The 22,305-nt window shown below is 35.7% G+C and overlaps 1 protein-coding gene across 1 annotated transcript in view; it reads left to right on the top strand.

Annotated features, from left to right (window-relative positions):
* LOC149803297 (dynactin subunit 5-like) overlaps window positions 1–17,146 on the top strand; it is a 30,494-nt gene extending 13,348 nt beyond the window's left edge. The window contains exons 4-7 of the mRNA XM_089952991.1: window positions 1,052–1,163; window positions 4,897–4,999; window positions 6,824–6,948; window positions 15,307–17,146. Of these exons, the coding sequence (XP_089809117.1) occupies window positions 1,052–1,163; window positions 4,897–4,999; window positions 6,824–6,924 (316 nt within the window). The 3' untranslated portion in view covers window positions 6,925–6,948; window positions 15,307–17,146. The remainder of the gene's footprint in view (window positions 1–1,051; window positions 1,164–4,896; window positions 5,000–6,823; window positions 6,949–15,306) is intronic.
* The last annotated feature ends 5,159 nt before the right edge of the window (window positions 17,147–22,305 follow it).

The raw sequence follows: 22,305 nt of genomic DNA, 5'->3' as shown, positions 1-22,305 counted from the left end.
TTGATGCATGGTAATGAGTTGATCTTGCATAGGATCTTAGATGCTTTCGATAATGATCAAAATTGATGCATAGTAATGAGTTGTTTTTGCATCAGATCTTAGATGACTTTAATAATGATTAAGATCAATGCATAGTGAGGTGATCTTGTCCTGTTTGGTCACTGTGGCAGCCATCTTGAAAAATCTTGATGTTGCTACTCCACCTAATGGAAAGTCATATTGACATTAGGTTTTCACCAGAAGACTATTCTATGAGACTTAACCAGTTGCGAAAGCTAAGGCAACTTAAATTTATTTTCATCATTTTCACTAACGCTAATATCTTGTTGGTTCTGAATGAAATTGGGGCCAATCTGACTTCAAGTATGGCTGTCACAATGAATATATTGAAATATATTGAAAATCACTAATTCTCTTGAATGGATGGTTAAATCTAACAGTGTCCAATTTGTCCAAAATGAAAATGGTGCTAATCTTACATCCATTATGTCTGCAGTTAAAAATAAAAATTAGCATTGTCTTGAATTCCTGGAAATTCTTTTCTGCAATTAGTTTGTTGTAGGGTTTAACACCATTTTTCTGCACAGGATAGGCTATACATGGTGGCCAGTATCAGTGGTGGAGGAAGAACCTGGAAACCCCCCTGGAAAGAACCACCTACCCTTGAGAAGCTACTGGCATTTTTTCTCATTTACCCACATTGGCTGAGCCCGAGACTAGAACCCACACAGACAGAGATAAGATGGCAGTGATTCGTAACTGTGAGCACTTTAGACCACTCGGCTAATCAGGGTCCCATTTGCAATTTGAGTGTCTTTCCCTTGTGTATTGCTGTGAAAGTTGGTACATAGATGAACATGTTGATAAAACATTGTTTCTTCAATTTTTGTGAGAGTTATTGCCCTTTTTACTTATAACTGGATGCAGTATGTGACAGAATTTAATTAACATTTTGGCTCTACAAGTGCATATGTGATCAGATTAGGAATTGTCTTTTTTTACACTAATTATACTTGTCGCTTGGATCATCTCTGATGATAAATCATTTCAGAGTTGCCTTTTTCCCATTACATATTGGGGACCATGTGCTTATTGGAGAGGATTCAATTGTGAATGCTGCCCAGATAGGTTCCTTTGTGCATATAGGCAAACATTGCACTATAGTAAGTATGTGCATGCTGTTTTTCTTTATATTAGTTGAAGTATATCAAGCGCATCAGTTCCAGTAATGTGAAATATTTCTAACTCAGTCATCAAATTCCAGATCTTAGCTGTTCAGTTGTGAAGTTATTCCAAATTGATTCATCTTAATTTATTTTCAGAGACACATCTTAATTTATTTTCAGAGACACATCCTTAGTCCATGTTTCCAATCCTCCAGAGCAAAAACCCAATAATAAGATTTTCACTATTATGTGGGGAAAAAATGACATTAACTCATGTTTTTCTCTAACCAGAAATTTACTTGGGTCAGAAGTGACCTTTATATTTGAAATTGTGGGTCAAGATCAGTTTTAGGGTGTTATGTAAAAACTTTCAAGACTAAAGCAGAGTAATACCTGTGTGTGTGTGTGTGTGTGTGTGTGTGTTCCCAAACTGAAATTGCAATCTTTTCATGCAGGTTTGCACAAACCTATCATGCAAACTAGTAATTGTAATCTTGTGGTAAGCTTGTGCAAGCCTGACCTGAATAAACTGTCAAGCTTGCAAGGTTCTTTAATCAAAGCTTATGCAAACCACATAAAAGAGTTGTTGCAAGCTTGCACAATCTAAAATACAAGCTTGTGCAAGCCTAAATCATGTAATGAACAAGCTTGCATGGACAAGCAGCAAGCTTGTGTAAGCCATAGTCAAAGTAGAAGCTATTAAATTCAGTGCAAGCTTAAGCAAGGTTCATTGATATGAAAATATTGCATGCAAAATTGACATAATATACAGACCATTCAAGAATACACTTTGTGATGATAAAATTGTTGCAGCTGTATAAGAAAAGCAGTTATATGTAATATAAATCTGAAATAAATGAGAAACATTTCATCTGTTTCTTAAGTATATTTGTTTGAAACCACATTCTTTAAAGTAAAAAGTTTATAAAACTTTGTTAAGAAGAGTAAAACTTGCATGAATTAAATTAGTAACAAAAAATTAGTAACCCCTCCAAAAAATCGAACATTATTTGCATTCTCTCACTGGTCTGTTACACCCGTTTTGAATAATTATGTTTCACTCTGTAAACATACTACACAAACTTTTTAATTGACCCTTAAGTGATCTTCTGGAAGTTGCACATTTTTTATTGATGACATCGTTGAATATGGCATCAATTAGGCAAGGTTCACCATTTGGGTTTTTGTAAATGCACCAAACGTACTGCTTCACAGCAGACACAACTACTGCTGGCAGTGGAATGGACACTTTGTCATTCATTGTATTATATGCACACTTTGTACCATGTACACTGGATCTTGCCAGTATCTCTCTCATGAAAAAAGTATCCAGAAGAGCAGTTACATAGGATTCCATTCACTTTATGATTGGCTTGGGAAATTTTTATAGTTTCTATGCATTTAACATGCAGTGAATAAAACTTATCAAAGAAATTGGGCCTGGAAATATGTGGAAGCTTGCGGTTTTCACAAGCTTTTCAGAAATAATTCCATGCTATTCATTGGCAGGCTCAGTTTGATGATATGCTAACTACAAGGATGCATTTTGTTGTATGTGAGTGCATGTGTGTGACCAGTGAGTACATAGTTTCAACATAATAATTACAGCATATCATAAAAGTGAGTTAAAATTAAGTTCATCCAAGTAGCCAGGTCCAGTTTCATCATGTGGTTCATTTATGACCTTGTCATTAAAGAAACTTAGCAGTAATTAGTATGTGCAAATAAAATGTTTTGGTTACCAATGACATTGTGTTGCCTTAAACACACTCAAGATCATGAGTGTATTGCAGAAAATGCAGTAACTGATATCAGTTGTGTCAGTAGCCAGATCACTGCAACAAAGATGTAACAATACACTTTAGAGAATTCACTTACAACTATCAGAAAGTTTATGAAATAAAGTTTAATATTATTTTAGCTCATGTGGTCAGAGACCAGAAGAGATAATGGGATGATCTCTTGTCTGTCTGTCATCCATAATTTGATGTCAGTCAACCATCCATCCTTTAGCACATGTTTTTCTTCTTTACTCCTCTCAAACTACTGGGATGATTGCCATAAAATTTGCATACAAACATTTATCACAAGGGCCAGTTGGTCCTAAATGAAAATCGTCCTGCTCAGACTGCTAATATGCCCACCACAGTGGCCATCTTGAAAATATTGTTATCACTATTTCTCCTGAATGGATATTCATATCAACATATAATTTTCATTTCAAGACCTCAAATGATATATAGTTTGCCCTAAATGATTGATCTGATGACCAGTATGACAATATATCAGCTATTCAGAAATTTTTGTTATCGCTACTCAGCCAAAATGGAAAGTCATGTTGACATTGGGTTTTCACCAGAAAACTAATTATGATATCTAGTTGGACATGAATGATAATCGTGCACATCTGACCTCAAGTATGGCGTCAATGGCTTGAAATGTATCATGTCACTGCACCATCAGAATAGATGGTCATATTGACATAGGGTTTTCACCAAAAGATTTCTCTTTTGACACATGCATCTAGTTGTTTCTAAATGACATTGGTGTCCTGCATGCATCCAATATGACTGCCACAATCAGTATTTGAAAATCTTGTCACTAATTTGCTAATTGATGGACATAATGGCATGGAGTTTTCACCAGAAGGCTTTAATGGTGTCTTGTTTGTCCTCAATGAAAATGGTGCCAATCTTATATCCAAAATGACTGCCAGAGTGGATTTTTTGAAAATCTTATAGCTCAAGAACACCACAATTGGTTTCAGCACCTAGCAGCTGAAAAGATGAAATGGTGTTATCTTGAATTCCTGTAAATTCTTTTCAGATAGTATATTATCAGTCCCATTGAAGGACTCTTGTTTGACAGTAGTATTTCACAATAGACTTTTTCTGTGGATGTTTTCTTCACATTTTGGTCAATAGTAAATTAGTTGTGTATGGGTTCATTTGCACATGTATTATAACCATTCCAAGAGTTACAGTTGGTCACAGTGATCTACTTTTGACACCTTATAAATTATTAGAGATTGCAATAGATTGCCATTTCACAACATAAGATTGAATTTCAGATTTTTTTAAGGAGCACAAGTAAGTTTTGTAGATAAATGTGTGTGTGTATGTGTGTGTGTGTGTGTGTGTGTGTGTATTTGTGTGTGTGTGTATTTGTGTGTGTGTGTATTTGTGTGATTTGGAGTTTTAACGTAGCTTCAACAATTTTTCAGTCATATTTCTACAATGTTTGCACTATGGTAGTTTATAAAGATGTCTAGTGCTGGGGCATCATGCCACAGATATGTAGCATGATGTACCACCCAGTCACCTTATGCTGACACCAAGCCAACCAGTGCTAACACTAATCTCTTAATGCTGAGCACCAAGTGAGGCAGCTGTTACTATCGTTTTTATAATTCTTTGGTATGACTTGGCTGGGTTCGAACCCATGACCTCCTTGATCCGAGGTGGATGCTCTAACTACTAGTCCACCAGAGTGGTCTTGTAGATAAATAATTATACTTATAAACTGTTATTAGAATGTTGATAAAGGTATTTTAAGCATCACAACATTATTAATAGAGCTAAACTCTCACTCAAGCTGGCAACCACAAATTGAATTTTGGAAAATGATTTGTTGGAAAATGATTTGTTCTAAAATAGTTGTATGAGTAAGTAAATATTTTGTTGTTAAAGTTCTGTATAAGTAGTAAAATATAATGCAACTTTGATTGTAGGGTAGACGGTGTGTCCTCAAAGACTGTTGTGCAATAGCAGACAACACTGTTCTTCCACCAGAAACAGTTGTCCCCCCTTTCACCATCTTCTCTGGATCCCCAGGTATGCAACTTATAACAACCACATACTATGCAACCTTTCATCTGCAAACACGAATGGTTGGAAAAAAGTTGCCTGTAAACAATTTTTTTTATGAGTGGCATCTGTTGAAGAGAGATAAGTCAAAATTAGAAATGAAAAAGTTAGATGCAGGATGAATAGGACTTTACTGGAGGTAATGCTTTTATAAATGGAATCTGAATGTTTCAAAAATTGTGGATTCCAACTTAGTCAGTAAGGACAGCTGTTATCCATCACTTGATTACACTTAAACATTTCAATTTCCATGCAGGAATCTTTGTTATGACATAAAACTTTGTGATAATATTTCTTGGGATATCTTCTAACAAAGTTGTTGTTTTTCGTATCTATCAACTGTCATACTTTTGTAGGGACCAGGTGAAATATGTAGTTCTGACATCTGATTCTCTATTCCCAATTTGATTAACAATTTTGGAATTTTCCCAAGGACAAGGGTAGCCTCGACACCAACTCTGCAGCTTTTTAGCAGTCATGTCTTATTATATTTCCTCCATTTCTCCACAACCAGTTTGAATAAAACTGATTGGAAGAGTTTGTATGACATGTTTAATCGATGTTTTCAAATGTTGAGCTTCTGTGCCCCGTCCCCTCCGTTTCATGACATGTATAGCAACCAGGTGGAAAGATCATAAGAATACTAAGTAAATGGCCTCCATATATATGTATGTTGCTTTTCAAGTAATGTAAGCCTGGTGAATAATCTTGACTTCGTGATTCATTATTAGAGACATGAAAATAAACCAGTGATATTTACACATGCAATTTGTTTTTGTAAATGGATTTTAAGAAATTAGCCTAATAAATAAATATCATCGTTAATGTAAGTATATTTTTCATGCCAGACATAAAGTACAGATAACATGATTGTTTTTAATTTTTCATTATCTCATCTAGATTTCTAACATTTTAGCTGGGAGGCTGAAAACAATGCCTAGGATGATGCTTTTGAGTCACTGTTAGTTGAATTAGAAATTCTACTTTTTGTATCATATGGTAGCCACATACCAGGAAACTTTCAGTCAAGTTTGGGAATATGAGTTTGGGAATATGAATTTGGGAATATGAATCATGGTTTTCTTGCAGAACCTCATTTTGTAGTAAACAAGCTAAGAAGTTTTGAATTAGACAACATAACTAAGGCTGCTTTGTTTAAACTGTAAACATTTACAAAATTGGTAGACGTTTAAATGAACATTTGGTTGTCATTGATGCAAGAACTACATCTTCCAGCCTAAATATATTGGTTAATAATTGTTTACATTAATTCTTTTCTTAAAGTAGCTTTAGTGCTCACATCAGATGTGACAATTCTAAGAAAAAGCAGGAGTTGATGAGAATTGGTTATAGTGCACATTTAACAGCAGTACACATTGATTTACTGAAAAATGCTGATATAAATTTCTTCCAACTACATTATTTACATTTAAACATTGATTAGTAATATTTTATTTTAAAGAAACACTGTTTCAAGTTTATAAACCACTACAAAGTTTCTTAGTCCTTATAGCTCCTGTGAAAATATCCCATCCACATATCCAGGAAATATGTCTGGTTCCGTCATTGATTTTTCATCATGTATATATATGTAATGGTAGGAAACAATATCATGACAATCCTAGGGATGCTTTACTGAAACTGTCAGATATATTCTCATGAATTGAATCCTGTCACGATGAGAGGTAAAAGATGTACGGCAAATTAAACTATTTGAGTGAGGTACAGCATGCACATCATAATAGCTGTCAGCTGTTCAGTATGATAAAGAGACTATTTTTATCTTCATAGGTAGAGCAACAGGAGAACTACCCGAATGTACCCAAGATCTAATGGTAGATGTCACTATGAACTATTACCAGAGCTTCAAACCTGTGGGAAAAGGCAAATAGTTTGACTTAACCAGTATAAGACAGGTATAATATTTTATGTTGAATTTGTTTTTGTCAAGCCCATTTTAATAAGTACATGCATCATGTTTTACAGATTGCCCACTCTGTCTGGTGGACATGGACAGAGGGACATGGGGATTAAGTGCCCATGGTGAGTAGTGGAATTCCTCTCAGTCTGGTGGCATTTCCACCCATTCTAGTGGAAATCCACTCAATCTATTGGAAGTCTGCATACTGTTCTGCATCAAGAAGTAGGATTGATGTTCTTTCTTGTGTACTGGTTAATAATTTGTAATAGTTTCCCTTTTATTCCCATGCTGTTTCCAGGATCCTCTCTGAAGAAATTAATGAAATCTGTAATACATATAAAATTCAAAAGAGATTAAAAACAAATGCCATTTTATTTTCTGTCAGACAAGTATGATCACGAACACTGGAGCATAATGACCTGCATGTCATAGTTCTTGCTCAAGTTTATTCTACAAGAATAATGTGGCATCATATATTAAAATAAAAGAGATTCCTTAATTATACTGTGAAAAGGGTTTTCTGTGGTTTTACCTTTAAAATTTGAAAATAACATTGTTTATGAGAGTGAGGCATTTTTTTAAAGGCCCAGAATTGGTTGTTTCACTCTACCAGTGACCATTCATGTCCTGAACAAAAAGTCTGATATATCACCACCCGCCCCCAATCTGTGTTGATACTGATGGAAGATATATGGTTCTGTTATCAATTGCTTATTAAAATATGCAATTTTGCTGCATGCAAATCCATCCTCAAGACACCTACATACAGTATAGACAATTACCAGTATTTGGTAATAGCCATATCTAGCCCAAATTCAAAATGGCCACATGACAGAGGGTTGGTCAGTTCCATGTGGATTTACAAGTTGCCAAGGTGAAAGAAAATGTCACAAAACAATACACATTAAAACTTAAAAATGTTAGTTTTGAGAAGGAAAAAAATTGGACTTGGAAATATATTTGATGTTAAGTTCTCATATTATCGCATACAACTGGTTTCTAGCATTATATGAAAACTAAATATAAGTATTGTTTATTTTCCCAATTCCTAAATATAAGCATTGTTTATTTTCCCATTTAGGGACTATCCAGTTAACTTAATTAAAAAAGGTCTAATGGCCTTGATGCATGCCAGAACATTGCAGTATGTAAATACCTTTATCCATAGACATAGAATATGACTGATTATTTGAGAGTATGGTAAAAAATAATTAATGCACCAAATTTGTCTACACTGTATTGAAGTTTGCTCTCTATCAGTGTCTGTTCATGCAGTACATAAAGTAATTTTTGTGAAAAAGGTAATTGTCTTCGTCACTTTTTTCATGAATCTATCGTCAGTCTCCAGCAGAGGAGTGACAGTTTTACTTTGATGTCCACTGATATTCTTGTTAACAATGGCTAGTCAGGAAGTTGTTGAGCCTCGCTGTTATTATTTAGCAGCAATGTTTCGAAAGAAACATTAATTTCTGATTGCAAAAATAAATTTTGAATTTATAATATGGACTGAGAAATTTGGCTCATTTGTGTTAGTTTCATGTATTAGTGTGTTTTTCTTATATTCTTATTATCAGTGGCATCGAATCCGTTTATAGTTAACATGTATGAACTAAAATTCAGAAATGTAATAGATTGAAAGACAAATGCATTATCATTATCAAAATGAATACAGTGATCATATTTGCAATGACCTTATAATACATATCAGTGGTTAAAAATAAACAAGAAATTATAGAAATTTATAATCTTTAAAGCCAAAACTTCTTCCACTTCCATTTCAGAGTACTTGTAGTTAACGAACTTCTAGCCATGAAAATTCTATGAAAATTAAAAAGCCACAAATTAATAAAAGCTTCAGTGCAATTAGAGACTGATTTTATTGCCTTTGCAAACATGTGGCTTTGCCATTTTAGGCAATCTACAGGGCATTATTGATAGATATGATGTGTTCAGCTTATGCCTAATACCATACAAGTTAAACAATGGAGTGGAGGATTGCAGGTGGCAAGAAGTATGAACAAGAAGAAATTCCACTAGATAAAGCTCAGACCAAACCAACATACAAAACTGGAGGTTATTTTTAAATGTGCATACAAAATACAATCATATCTACCACCGATAGCCATTTTACAACTAAATTTGTGTAATGGTAGGCATTTTGGATGAATTGCAAAAGATACGATGGATGTACTGGAGAAATTAATGACTGCTGCAACAGGGGGAAGAAAGTTTTTTTTTCTTCACATAAACACCTTCTAACAGACCATGCCCTTTTTTCATTCGTTTATTATTGCTTTTTATTGTACAGTCCAGAATTTGTTCATGTGACTTGTCAAAGCTTAGTTTTGGCTTCCCAAGATTCAGTGCTATATGGACAGTTATGGGCATGATTTCAGTAATTTCACATTGATTGCCTAATCACTAAATCCTGTATAAATATGCACTTGGATTCATGTTCCTTGATGGCAGAATATTTTATTTGTATTCACACCAACTTTTGAAAAAGGAGAATTGGGTCAAAATGTAACAAATTAGTAACTAATCTGATAAACATTAATGGCCTGGCATTCAGGTAAAGTTTACAATATTTGTCGTGTGGATTGATGTTGTTGTTGTTGTTATTGTGGGGTTTAACGCCATTTTTCAGCACACGATAGGCCATACATGGCGGCCAGTATTAATGGTGGAGGAAGAACCCGGAAAGAACCACTGACCCACGAGAAGCTACTGGCAAGCTTTCTCACATACCCACATTGGCTGAATCCGAGACTCGAACCGCCGCAGACAGAGGTGAGATGGCAGTGATCCGTAATGAAGAGCGCTTTAGACCACTCGGCCACTCGGGGCCCCATCATGTGGATTGAAAGAATGTACTGTGACAAATAAATAAAATCTGCAGTGACTGAAAAAAACTCATAGAAGTCTATCTCCTACTGAAAATATTAAAATGATTACACTTTTTCATCACTTCCCTTTGTCCATTTGGTAATATTACATGTAACTCATGAGATGATCAAACCAGAAGTCCTGAATATATCTATTAAGCTGTTGGTTATAGAATGTGGTATCACTTGCTTAGTACAGACTGCATACATTTTTTCCAGATTAAGGACCACAAATGTAAATGTAAAAAGATGTAATGGTCCTGATTCAAATATAAGCATGTAATGTACAAGGAGCATTTGAAATATTCAGAATAATTTTGCTTAAACATTTTTTATTTTTTTGAACCTGTCTATAAATGTAATGGTGATAGAGATTGTTCTGTCAAATGATATGCAGCTGCACAAATAGCATGCTGGACACCTGCATATATATGCATGTCACATAAGATATGCAAATGATAGGGATGTAGAAATCTAGAAGGAGAACAATTCTAGCAATGGGCAAAGAGCACACTACAAAATCCAGGTGTACTTAGGGTACTCATTTTGACTGATATCAAGGTCAGCTTATATCAAGGTCAACTTGGATAAAGTTGACAGATGCAATTCTCAATCATATCCTATAATTTTGAGGTGGGTTCATCAATTTAAAGATGGTTGCATATCCATAGAAGATAACCCATGCTTTCGAAGGCTGTTGTCTACAGTTGATGAACATGAAGTTGCTGCTGGAAATGGGTAATTGATGAAGATGCTCCATTCATAGTGGAAGATGTTTCTTGTATTACAAGCAATGATTCTTAATCTGTTTTTAATATATTGAAGAATCATTTGAACCTCAAAAAGGTTTGTGCAAGATAAATCCTGCATTTCTTAACAGCTTCTTGTTATGTATATTTAATTTGTATTTTGTGTTGGCTTGGTCCATGTTTATGTGCTATGTATATTTAATTTGTATTGTGTAGTTGACCTTTGTCCATGGGGCCCTGAGTAGCCGAGTGGTCTAAAGCACTCTCCGTTGCGGATCACAGCAATCTCACCTCTGTCTGCGTGGGTTCGAGTCTCAGATTCGGCCAATGTGGGTATGTGAGAAAGCCTCCCAGTAGCTTCTCGTGGGTTGGTGGTTCTTTCCAGGGGTTTTCCCGGGTTCTTCCTCCACCATTATACTGACCGCTATGTATAGCCTATCGTGTGCTGAAAAATGGCGCTAAAACCCACAACAACAACAACAACAATAACCTTTGTCCATAATTGAGTGAAGGAGTTGGGCCTACCTGACTAATGTGTTGTTATTTTATAAACCACATATTACATAGTTAATATTTGTCCTTGATTTTAGTTTGTATTTTAAGATCCTTATTACTTGGAGGTAAATATATTTACAGATGTTGAGTTCAAGGTCGTTTTTTTTCCAGAAATTAAGAATGTTCTAGAAGCAAGTTGTTTATGAATTTGATGGGAAAATTACCCTCATCCTGGTTGTTATTGTGTCTTAGCATTTTATATAAGTGTTGTTTACTTCAGAATTACTTATTACATATCTTAACATTAGTCTTAGTGGAATCAATTTAAGTTGTATTTCAGTTAATGTTTGAGAGGATTTATTTATTTATATTATTCACTGGAATTACACAGTGCTCAATATTATATTTGGATTAAATCACTATTCTGGGATTATTTTGAATTCATTCAAGGACATTTTGGATTATATAATTGTGATACATCAAGACTGCTAGCACATTAGCACTATTCAGCACATTCAAAATTTTAATTAATTCAGAACACCAGATTAATTCATTTGGAATGCTGTATTCTTTTGGACTTCTGATAAAAGTTTTACAAATATCTGGACTAAGACTAAGTTAATTTTAACTTTTCACTTTGTATTCATGGGATATAAATTATTTGTTGAATTTTACAAAACTTTTTCATTTTCACTCTTTTTTGTTACTTAGTTGAAGTTGCCAAACAGTCCTTGAGAATTATTTCAGCTGCTGCAAAAATTATTTTTGACCTTTTTGGCATATGTTTCCTGGAATATCAGCATGATAAGCTCATGGATGATCTGTTGTGTTGTCAATCTCCATTGTTTCAGATTTTTTGATGTGTATTGCTTGTCCTTCCATACATTGTTTTCACTTTTACTGTCTTTTTTTGAAGTCCTGGAAATTTAGTTTTAGTCCTGGAAAGTCTGTAAAAGTCATGTAATTTCAGTTGAGTGGAAGTGTACAAACATTGTGTATGACTTCTAGCTTATTGCTGCTTGATACTAGCTGTACTGAGCCCTTGCATGGCATAAAAGTTGAATGAATGAAATATATATTTGTATTCTCAGCAATGCTTAAGATTTCATATATAGTTGAATTTTGGTTAGAAAACTGCAAAGAAAAAAAGAACAATTTTCTTCACAATATTCATTAATAAAGCTACAAATAATTTATTGTCTTCCCAGGTTAGACCACTCAGGTGGCCTGGTGGTTAGAGCCTCCACCTTGGATGTGGGAGGTTGTGGGTTTGAACCCTGGCCAAGTCATACCAAAGACGTATCGAAAATGGTACTAACAGCTGCCTCGCTAGGCAGTCAGCATTAAAGGAGACTAGAAATCAAAATTTTCCTTTTACGTATGTAATTCTCTGCAGATTTTAATCTGACCGTCATGTTTATAAATTAAATATCGTAAGTGGGTAGTGATTTTATTGCATGGAAGATACCACGATTCCGTAAATTGCCGAGTTTTTCTGAGTTTTGATGAGACGACAGATCACGTGGTACCGTGACGCAATACTAGCCAGTCCTCGAATACAAACATAAACATTGGCGAGCGAGGCAGACAGAAGGAGACCACATTTGGGTTGCACATTCAAAACTTGAATCTGCAGTCTGATATAATAGTTTATGTACTGTACTGGTCAGTGCTTAAAGAAATTTATTAGGCACAGGCCCCGGGCTGGTGACTTAAATAAACTCAAGCCCTGACTGAAATTCCTCAAGCCCGGAGGAGTTCATACCTGTCAACTCTCAAGCCGGGAGAAAAACCTCCTGATTTTGGGGGTATTTCCTCATCTACATCCCAATTTTGTAATATCTCTAAATTTTTCGCAGCGAAGTCCCGATTATTACATTATGTCTGTCAATTTTCATTTGTCAGAAGAAAAAAACCCAACCCCAAACCATTTATAAACAGATATAACATATGCAATCCACAGTCTAAACTGCCACACTGCAGACATCGTAGTGATATGACTGAAACATTGTTAAAGCTACGTTAAAAATTCAAATCACACTCACACACGTCTAAATCCAGCACTGGACGAAATAATTATTATCACACAAGTTGTTTTTTTCTTTTTTTCTTCTTCAGTAAATAGAACGTGAAAATTAAACATTATTCAAGTAAATTTCAGATGTTTTTAAACAACTACAACAGTACTGTAGTATAAAAAAATTAAAAGAATAAAATTGTCACCAATTAGCTTAAATGAATGATCACTGTGAAATTTTCTCTGCAAACAAAATCGCATCTCCATTTCCGCCGAAGAAACTCGGCCAGTTAACACCTGACATTCCTTTACCGTATATGTAAAGTTTAATTACCATGATTAAATTACAAGGAATAAAACAAAATATACCATGCAGTATATGTGGCCCTAAAGAACTAATTCTGAATAAATATTTTGTTCAGCAAACAGTGTTACATACATTAAGACTTAAACCTGAAGTCCATGGCATCGTAAGTAACAACAATATAGGCATTGTTTATTTTGGCAATCACTTGCTGGTGCTTACACATACACACACTGTCGAACATGGTTTCTTTGAAGTATGTCCAAAGGGCAGTCCTTTTCACAAGATCAATGCAAGGATAAGGAGTCTGTTCATTAGTCACACCGGCTTTATTGTTTGCGTACTTAAATTAAAACTTTAGCTATTTTGCAATTTAGCCAGAGCTGACCAGAATAGGCAAAATGGGCTTGTCCTGGGGGAATAATAAGGTGTATCACATGGAGAAAAGGTACGTCCCATGGGCGCTCGCACATTGGGGCAAGGGGTTGGGGGTTGGGTCAATAGTGTCCCCCACCCCAGTTTCTATTGTCAGCCATTTAATGTAAAACTTTAACTTCTTTTCTTTTAATCGCTGCTATTTAAACTGCCCAAGGAATAGTTTTATATCAGTTCCAATCACTACAGATTACCTTTTATACATACTACATGTATACAATGATTTTTTTTTTAAATTTGTCATTTTTATAAGATTACTGAAAATTGTGTTTTCTTGAAACACGACAGGTTTAGAATATTATTTTTGGCAAAGCCTCCATTTGATTAAAATCAAATCTAAATTTCACCTTGGACGGTAGTGATTTGATTTAGATTGTACCGTGTTAAGGCATGTATGTCAACATCTTGAAAATACATTTACTCATTTCACCAGCGCGATCAAAGTTTCATCAGGCAAACAATTTTTGTTTCGACAAGCCTGACGGGCACCTCACTTTGAATACAGGATGGGCCGGAACTAAAACCAGAGGGACCCAGGGTGTCAGGCTATCAGATTTATTTATAGCACTGCTGGTGTAGATAAAAGATCTGTGAACTGATTGTTGCATTTTGTGGTCACTTACTTGGCCTTCTGCCTATTTTCGTAACTTGCACGTTTAACACTTTTCCCAGGATATAAAATATTCAACGTTATGTCTGGAACAGCGCCAGCCTTTAGTCTAAGCCTAAAATTTGCGTATCCTTGAGCTGCCATTTTTTTCAGAATCCCTCTCGTAACAGTCCTTTGAGAAATGTAACGAGCACATAGTGCTGTATGGTGTTGCTTTGAAATCGACTTGTTTGTAATAATGGATCCATTCTTTCATTATGCCTTTATCTTTCAGAAAAGAAAAAAATGTTGTCCACAGGCTTTTCTTAATGTTCTATTACACCAGTAAGCAATGCAAAACGGTATTCTCTTTTACTCTGGCAACTCCCACTTGGGCTGCTGGAGTCGCTACTATGACGTCACATCCCAAAAGTAACCGAATAGGCATGGAAATTTTGCATACGAGGTCACGGAAATTCAGCTCCTAGAAGATAGGCCAATATTTTAATATTGGCATTACGGTCGCAGGTGATACTTCAGAGTAAGGTTTTCTGCTATAGTACTTTTATTATTATTCTATATTTCCATTGGTTTCTGGTCTCCTTTAAGAGGTTAGTGTTAGAACTGGTTGGCCTGTTGTCAGGATAATGTGATTGGATGGAACATCATGTTTGTGGCATGATGCCCCAGTGCTAGACATCACTATAAACTGCCACACTGCAAATATCGTAGCGACATGACTGACAAATTGTTACAGCTACTTTAAATATATATATCACACACGCACAAATGCACATCTGCTCAGGGCAAGTGCTGAGTAATTTGTGCAAATAGGACATACAATATTTCTGACAACATTGTAAAATTGTCTCATTTCAGAAATCCTGTTTAGTCCTGATCAACATCCAAACCCACGTTAGAAGTTTTCTAGCACCTGGAGATGGGAAATTTATAATTTGCAATTTACTACTGGACATTTTTTTAAATGCAATTTGAAATTTTTGTATTTTTTGTTGTTGTAATTTTTCCTCTTTTGACACATTATTGCTTGTATTTCTGGTCTTATGCATTGTAAGTCTGAGACATTCTTTTCATTGTTTTGACTATACTCATGTTAATCATAAAGCATTAAGACTAAAATATTATAAAAATTCACAGGAGCTGTTATGTAAAGGTATCTTTGTTGAATGAAAGTTTCTATATTTCTATATTGCTGTCTAAAAAAGGTGAATTGTCACATAGACACTTCTACCTTTCAGGGAGGTAGTGGAACCCAATCACCTGAAAATTAAAAAGTATGCATATCATGTATGTCAAAGTATAACTCGAGCAAGAAGAGTTTAACAGGGATCATGCTGGGCTTTGCCAATGATGCAAATTGTGATTTATATTCCTTATTGGCAACAAAATGTACCATCTGGCAATCTTTTTGGCGACAACAATTTTGGCTGTTAAATTTTTATATACAGTCGTGATTTTGGAGTTGAGAAATTCAAGGCACCTTGATAGAAAGCCACAAACTTGGATATAAAAGTACACTGGAATCTATTGTTACATAAACAGATCCTTTGTTCATTTGACAAACCACCCCGACACGGCATTGTTTTATCATAATCCGCTTATGCTAACGTCTGGCCCTTATACTATATGCTGTAATATAATCCACATAGTTATACTACTTGAATAGCTACAGTTGAACACTTCTTAAAGCAGGAACTACAATATACCAGACGATGGCAGTTTTTTTTCCTTTTTGAAAATTGTACCAGAAAAAGTAGTTTTGCTGAAACTTCAAAGAAAACTGATGACCTTTGAAGCATTGATTGTTCTGTATTTATACTAAGCAAATGAAAGCAAATTATCTATGTCAGTGTTTTACAATGTTTTGATGTTGCCGCAGCAATAGCAAATGGGCATTTGTTTTGTCTTTCAATGAGCGCCTTCAGCGGCACCTTCAATAACATGAACCTTCATCAAAGCAAACCAAAGAACTTTGATCAAAGTTAGTTAGCAATAAACTTTAATCTAGGCCACTTTAAGTACATGTACATGTAGCATATACACAACTATACAGCCACGTGCTACTTGGATAATAAATGTCAGTGAATTTTTTTGGGAAATGTGTTTGTTGACAACAGGATACAGATCAAATGATGACTACCATTTTTTACATATATGTTTTAGTCGTGTTTTTTAACGGGATTTAACTGATACTTGTATTTTCTAACATATGATTAAATACTCGAATTCATGGAATTTTAATATGCATGCATATCATTTAACACATTGTGGAGTGTACTACACAAATATTAGTTGTCAATATACAAGTGTATTTTGTCTTCATTTAATAAAAATTTCCAAATTTGTTTTCATTGTGTAAATCCTAGTCACTGACGACTGGTCATCTCTTAAAGATTTCACTTGTATGCAAGAAAAATGGATATTACTGTATTATAAAAATGGTGACATGTTTTGAAAATTGACGACAAAATATTGAGGTTGGCGATTTTTTGGACAACAACTTTTTTAGAGCCAGTGCCATCCTTGGTTTAAAGATATACAGCAGTATGACACAATATAATTGATTTTAGATATTAGGAGATGTTTCAGTGAAAACTATTACAAGAATATTCATATTCACTGCCTCTATAATTAGATGTATTTTATTGCAATTGTGAACAATTAAAGTGATTCACTTCAATAAAATAACATTCTTGCATTTGTTTTTCTTTGCTAGCTATGCAAATTATTTATCTCCACACCTTTTATATGACAACCTTAAGGTATTATGTTATAATAATGTCTGTCTGTTCTCTCTTTCGTTTCTGTATAATAACTCAAGTTCTCAACCATCTACTATCACCACACTTTGTTGGAGACTTGAACCTGAGGTAAGGAAGAAGGCTATTGATTTCATGGTCAGGCTGCTGGAAGCATAAAGTGATAGCTATGGGAAAGCGGGAGACCCAAGGATCATCTGTTCAGGATGACATACTGGAAAGAGGCATGGATGCAGTGAAGCCAAATTTTGTCATCACCTCAGTAACCCTGCATGTGACAGGGTAATGTCTACATGTGGACATCAACAAAGACACCTAAGTAATTTTAATCTTTTTGTGTGATACAGACTTGAGGATTGAACAGTTGTATTGAAGTAATAACATTAGTTCTGTATCAGAAATCTGAACCAGACTTTGTGGATGGCTTGCAAATGGGGTAAGGAAGAATCCTATTGATTTGGGTGGTGGTCATAAGGCACAGTCACTATGATTGAAAGAAGAAAAGACAAATGTTACACAGCAACTTAAGTTTTATATCACAGACCTAGACTTAAATTTGTGGATGTCTTGCTCTTGGAGTGAAATAAAAGAGCTTATTAATATTGGGATCAAACATCAGAGCTATAGTTTTCCTATAGTATGTGCAGTTTCATATTTTCGATATTACCACACATTAAAATATAACTTGATTCTGATTGGTCCTCATAAGCCCATGAAATTATTGTGCAGTATTCTTTTTACTGATTAGCTCTGATCATGGAAAAACTTTTTTAACCCCGCCTTCTGGAATTTTTTTGTTTTCATTGAATATTTATGGCGGCCATATTTTTAATCGACTCGTGAAAGGGAATTGTGGGGAAAATGGTCTCATCTGTTTAAATATGGTCAATTTACCACCATAGGGTTATGTTATGTATAAACATATCATAACGTGATAAATGGCTACAACCCCAAAGGCAAGAACAATAACAACAAGTAAAACTACAGGTATTGCTCAGTTAATAGTGGGTGGGGTGGAGGTGGAGGGATGGTATGTCTGTTGCATGGAATGCACCCTATATATGTGAACTTTCAGAAGTAAATAAACTCACCTTTGTTCACAGAAGAATGTAGACATAAACCAGTCTCCCCAACTGACAGAACTTTATCCAATCACAGCATATTTATGGGGTAAATATGCGATGCAAGTCTGACTCACAAAGAGATTTATGTCTTCTGTACAGCCTAATATTTCAAATGAAATACTGCAAATATGCGGTCACAAATACATTACAGAAAATATGTGTATTTCTGTATCCAGTAATCTTCTTTTAACAAAAATATTGTAACAATTAGTTGTGATTTAACATTTTAAGGTAAACAATGGCACTGTGTAGAGTATGCCTACTCAAACTGGTACTTTGTACCATATCAAACAAAGTGACATTACATGCATTGGTCGTTTTGTGTAGCAAAATGATTTTGTCTTTTGTAAAATGTTCTGTTTATTTGGATGGATGCTTATTCTTTGATTTATAGTTATCAACTTTGTTTGGGACTATTTTTTACGCACAAGAAATGAAAGGTACAGCATCTGTCAGAATGAATGAAAATATTCATTCTTCTTTCTATCTAAATATTTTCTACTGAAATAAAAACTGTGATCAAATCCTCTATATGTCCCTCTTTCTATGAATACAATTTTTAGACAAAACTGTTGGGACTGAGATGAAATACATCCCTGGTAATGTAAAGTGGTGCAACACTTATTTTATCTCGTTATCCACCCATCCTCCCAGAGTATCTGGGAGGGGTCAAAAGGTCAGATACCTAGAAGGTGCAGTTAGTGCCATAACAACATTTGGGAATGAAATTTTGTATATGCAATTAACAAGTATGAACGGCTGATTCTTCAGAGATGATTTTGGATTTGACCACCAAGGTGTGTTTGTTGGTGGGGGTTGAAGTGCATGAAAAATGGTTTTGTTTAAAAATAAGGTCAACCTGGATAAGAAAATTTATAATAAGAACATTATTATGTACCAAAGATTAATATGACTGCTTTAAAGACAAAATCAAAAGTGGAATTTAATATAGGCCATCAGTGTGTCTTTACCCCCCTTTGGTACTTAACCCTGGAATGTAACTTGAAAACTATTGAGATTCCTTCCATTAAATCCAGGTATTTACATTTATTTTCATTGAAAAGATATTAGGTCATGAATTTAAACCCTATAAAATCAACATACTGGATTTGAAAAAAATGTATGCAACCTTCAGGCATTAAGCCAAGAGCCTCAGATGTGATGAAGGAGATTGGAGTAATTGGTGGGGGATCAAAATGGGTATGCATCAGGACATGCATTTGATAAACAAAAGAATTCTAATTTGATGAAGGATTAAAAATGAAGTGTTATGTTGTACTTACAGAAATATGCCATTTTAATAGCAGGAATTACTTATCATGTTTATATTGCTTAGATAATCTATTTTTCATGCAGAAAATACACCATCCATTTGATGTGACAACATTCTCCCATAGAGTGTAGAAAGTGTGAACTTTTGACTTTTTGCACAACCCTCTGTATTATGCACAGAATATATTCCATGTAAACATATATTGTGGTAAGGGTAGGTCTCAATATTCAAAGGACAATAACAGACCCAGCTCAGATGTTGAGGACATCAATTGCTCCATCTTAATTTAAAACTATTCTTTGGCACATGCTCACATTGACATTGTTTCTTCACATGTTGCTTCAGTAAACATCTACAGAAGTAGAATACTTTATTTTTCTATGTAATTTCCATTCTTTGTTTATTTCATGCATAAGACAAGTTTCGCTGTAACAACTGTGTTCTTATTGCATACACAGGGGTGTACGTTGTTCAATAGTGCTACAGCCAGGTGAGTTTAACAGTGACATCCATTATTTCTTGTTAACAGCATAATCCATTATTTCTTGTTAACAGCATAATCCATTATTTTTTGTTAACAGCAAAATGTCAGGAAAATAGTCTGTGGGGCAGTGTGGCCACAAAAAGGCCTTGTGGGATATCTGCACAGACTGTTCAAAGTGCTCACAAAATTTTTTTGCACTCTTTGTGAATTATGGTCTTCTAGCAGCTGGAATTTAGTTGTTTCCAGTCATACTGTTCAAGGACGGAGGAACATTCCCTCTCCTTCAAAATTCTCTGGCTTTTCTTCCAGGTCATGACAAACATCTTTGGCAGTCGTTAAAGTCACTCTAGAAGAAGGGTTTAGACATTTGAGAGGTCATTCAACTTCCCCCCTGTAGGGAAATGATGAAAAACTTCTCATGTCTCTAACAGGAAGGTAGAGCACCATTGTAGTGGTATGCACTATCCTGTTAGGGAGGTAGAGCACTGTGATAGTAGGTTGCATGCTCCTTTGAAGGAGGTTGAGCACCACATCGATGGCTTGTGCCCTCTTTAGAGAGGTTTATTACCACATCAGTGGGTTGCTCCTGGTCATCAGGGAGGTAGAGCACCTCAATACACATCATGCTTCTGGCAATGTTTTGCCTCTTACTGTTAGGGAGGCAAAACACTGCACCCATGATGCAGAGTGATAAATCAGTTATAGACGAGGTCTTCTCCATCTATCATTTATCTGCCTCATAGTACAGGGACAGAGACAGGACCAAGCTTCCCCCTTTACCATCTCACCCTGTGCAGGATTTGCAATCTATACACAGGACTAGGGTTAGGGACAGGGATTGCTTCGGTGTTTCCCACCTTCCCAATTATACCCTTGAACCCTCTCCAGCTCAGAGCATCTTTATGATGATGACAGTGCACTCTGTCTCTCCTTGTTGCCTCCAGTGAGTTCTAGCCAGAAGCTGTGGCAATGACACATCACAGGACCACCCCTTCATCTCAGATGGATGAGGAAGAAGAGGTCTGGTCCTTTGATAAGGTGGTATATGAGGTTTACCATTTGTTACCCCTGGAGTTATGCCCACATGCACACAGTCCAAAAAGATCCTTTCCAGTTTGGAAAAGATCTCTTGGGTACTAACTCAATCAGACCTCTTCCTTCTCCCACATTATCCGTGAGTGAAGAAATATGGAGGTTTTTGCAATGCCAGAATAACATTTGACACTGTAGAAGGTGGTCTGTTCCTCCCTCAGTGTTGAGACCCCTTATTTCTTCTTCCCCAAAGTGGCCTGTCAAACCTCCTCCATTGAGATGTTGATACAGCCAAAGTGGGTATTTTGATGGGAACCTGGGCATGCCTTACTATCAAAACGATTGATGCCATGAAGCAGAAAACATGGTTACTTGTAGCCATAGCTTTACATGCTGACAGATTCTCAGCTACTTCCTTTCTCAGCATGTGCTCTCTGTTGCCATGGCATTATCAGTGGAATTTCTGCACATCCACTGTGACACTGCATTTGACTCGTCAAAAGTCTTGCTTAACCACAGTAAAGACCTTCTAAGAGCTGCTCCTCTAGAAGCAAAGACCCATTTTGGGGACCTCATTCATACTGTAGCTTCTCAAAACTTGCTTGATCACCAACACTGATCTTTCACCACTCTATTATAATCGACCAGGAAATGAGATCAGGCAAATCGTCCTCAAAATTGTTCAAGCAGGTCAACCCCAGTCCAATTCTTCTGCTAGACCACCTTCCCCCTTATAAGGTCCATGATGCCCGGGTCACTGCAGTTCCAAGAGGAAGTTCTCTAACCCTCCTTTCTTTCCTAACACAGGAAATGGGGGGACAACCTTAGCAAATTAACCCCTCTCCTGCCATGCATCCCCGTCTTGAACATCCCACTAGGTGCTCACCTAAGCCTCTTCTCAGGGGCTTGGTAAAGCATCACACTGTAAATGAGGATTATCAATTCTAGTCTCGGGAACAACCCCCATTATCAAGGACCCCTATTTTCTTTGCCCAGTCCAATCTGCTAAAATTGAGGGAAGAAGTGCTAACCCTTTTGCAGAAAGGGGCAGTCAAGAGGGTTTTGAACAATCACTCTCCTTCTGCTCCTGAATCATCCTGTCACCAAGTGGGAAATTTCAAATCATAATTGATCAGAGGAAACCTTAGAGATGGAGATAATTTCCTGATTCTCGAATACTCTTCA

Source organism: Sinohyriopsis cumingii, chromosome 3 (genome assembly GCF_028554795.1).
Source record: "Sinohyriopsis cumingii isolate HCF-2022 chromosome 3, ASM2855479v2, whole genome shotgun sequence".
Classification (NCBI taxonomy): Eukaryota; Metazoa; Mollusca; class Bivalvia; order Unionida; family Unionidae; genus Sinohyriopsis; species Sinohyriopsis cumingii.
This window is presented reverse-complemented; position numbering and strand designations above follow the sequence as displayed.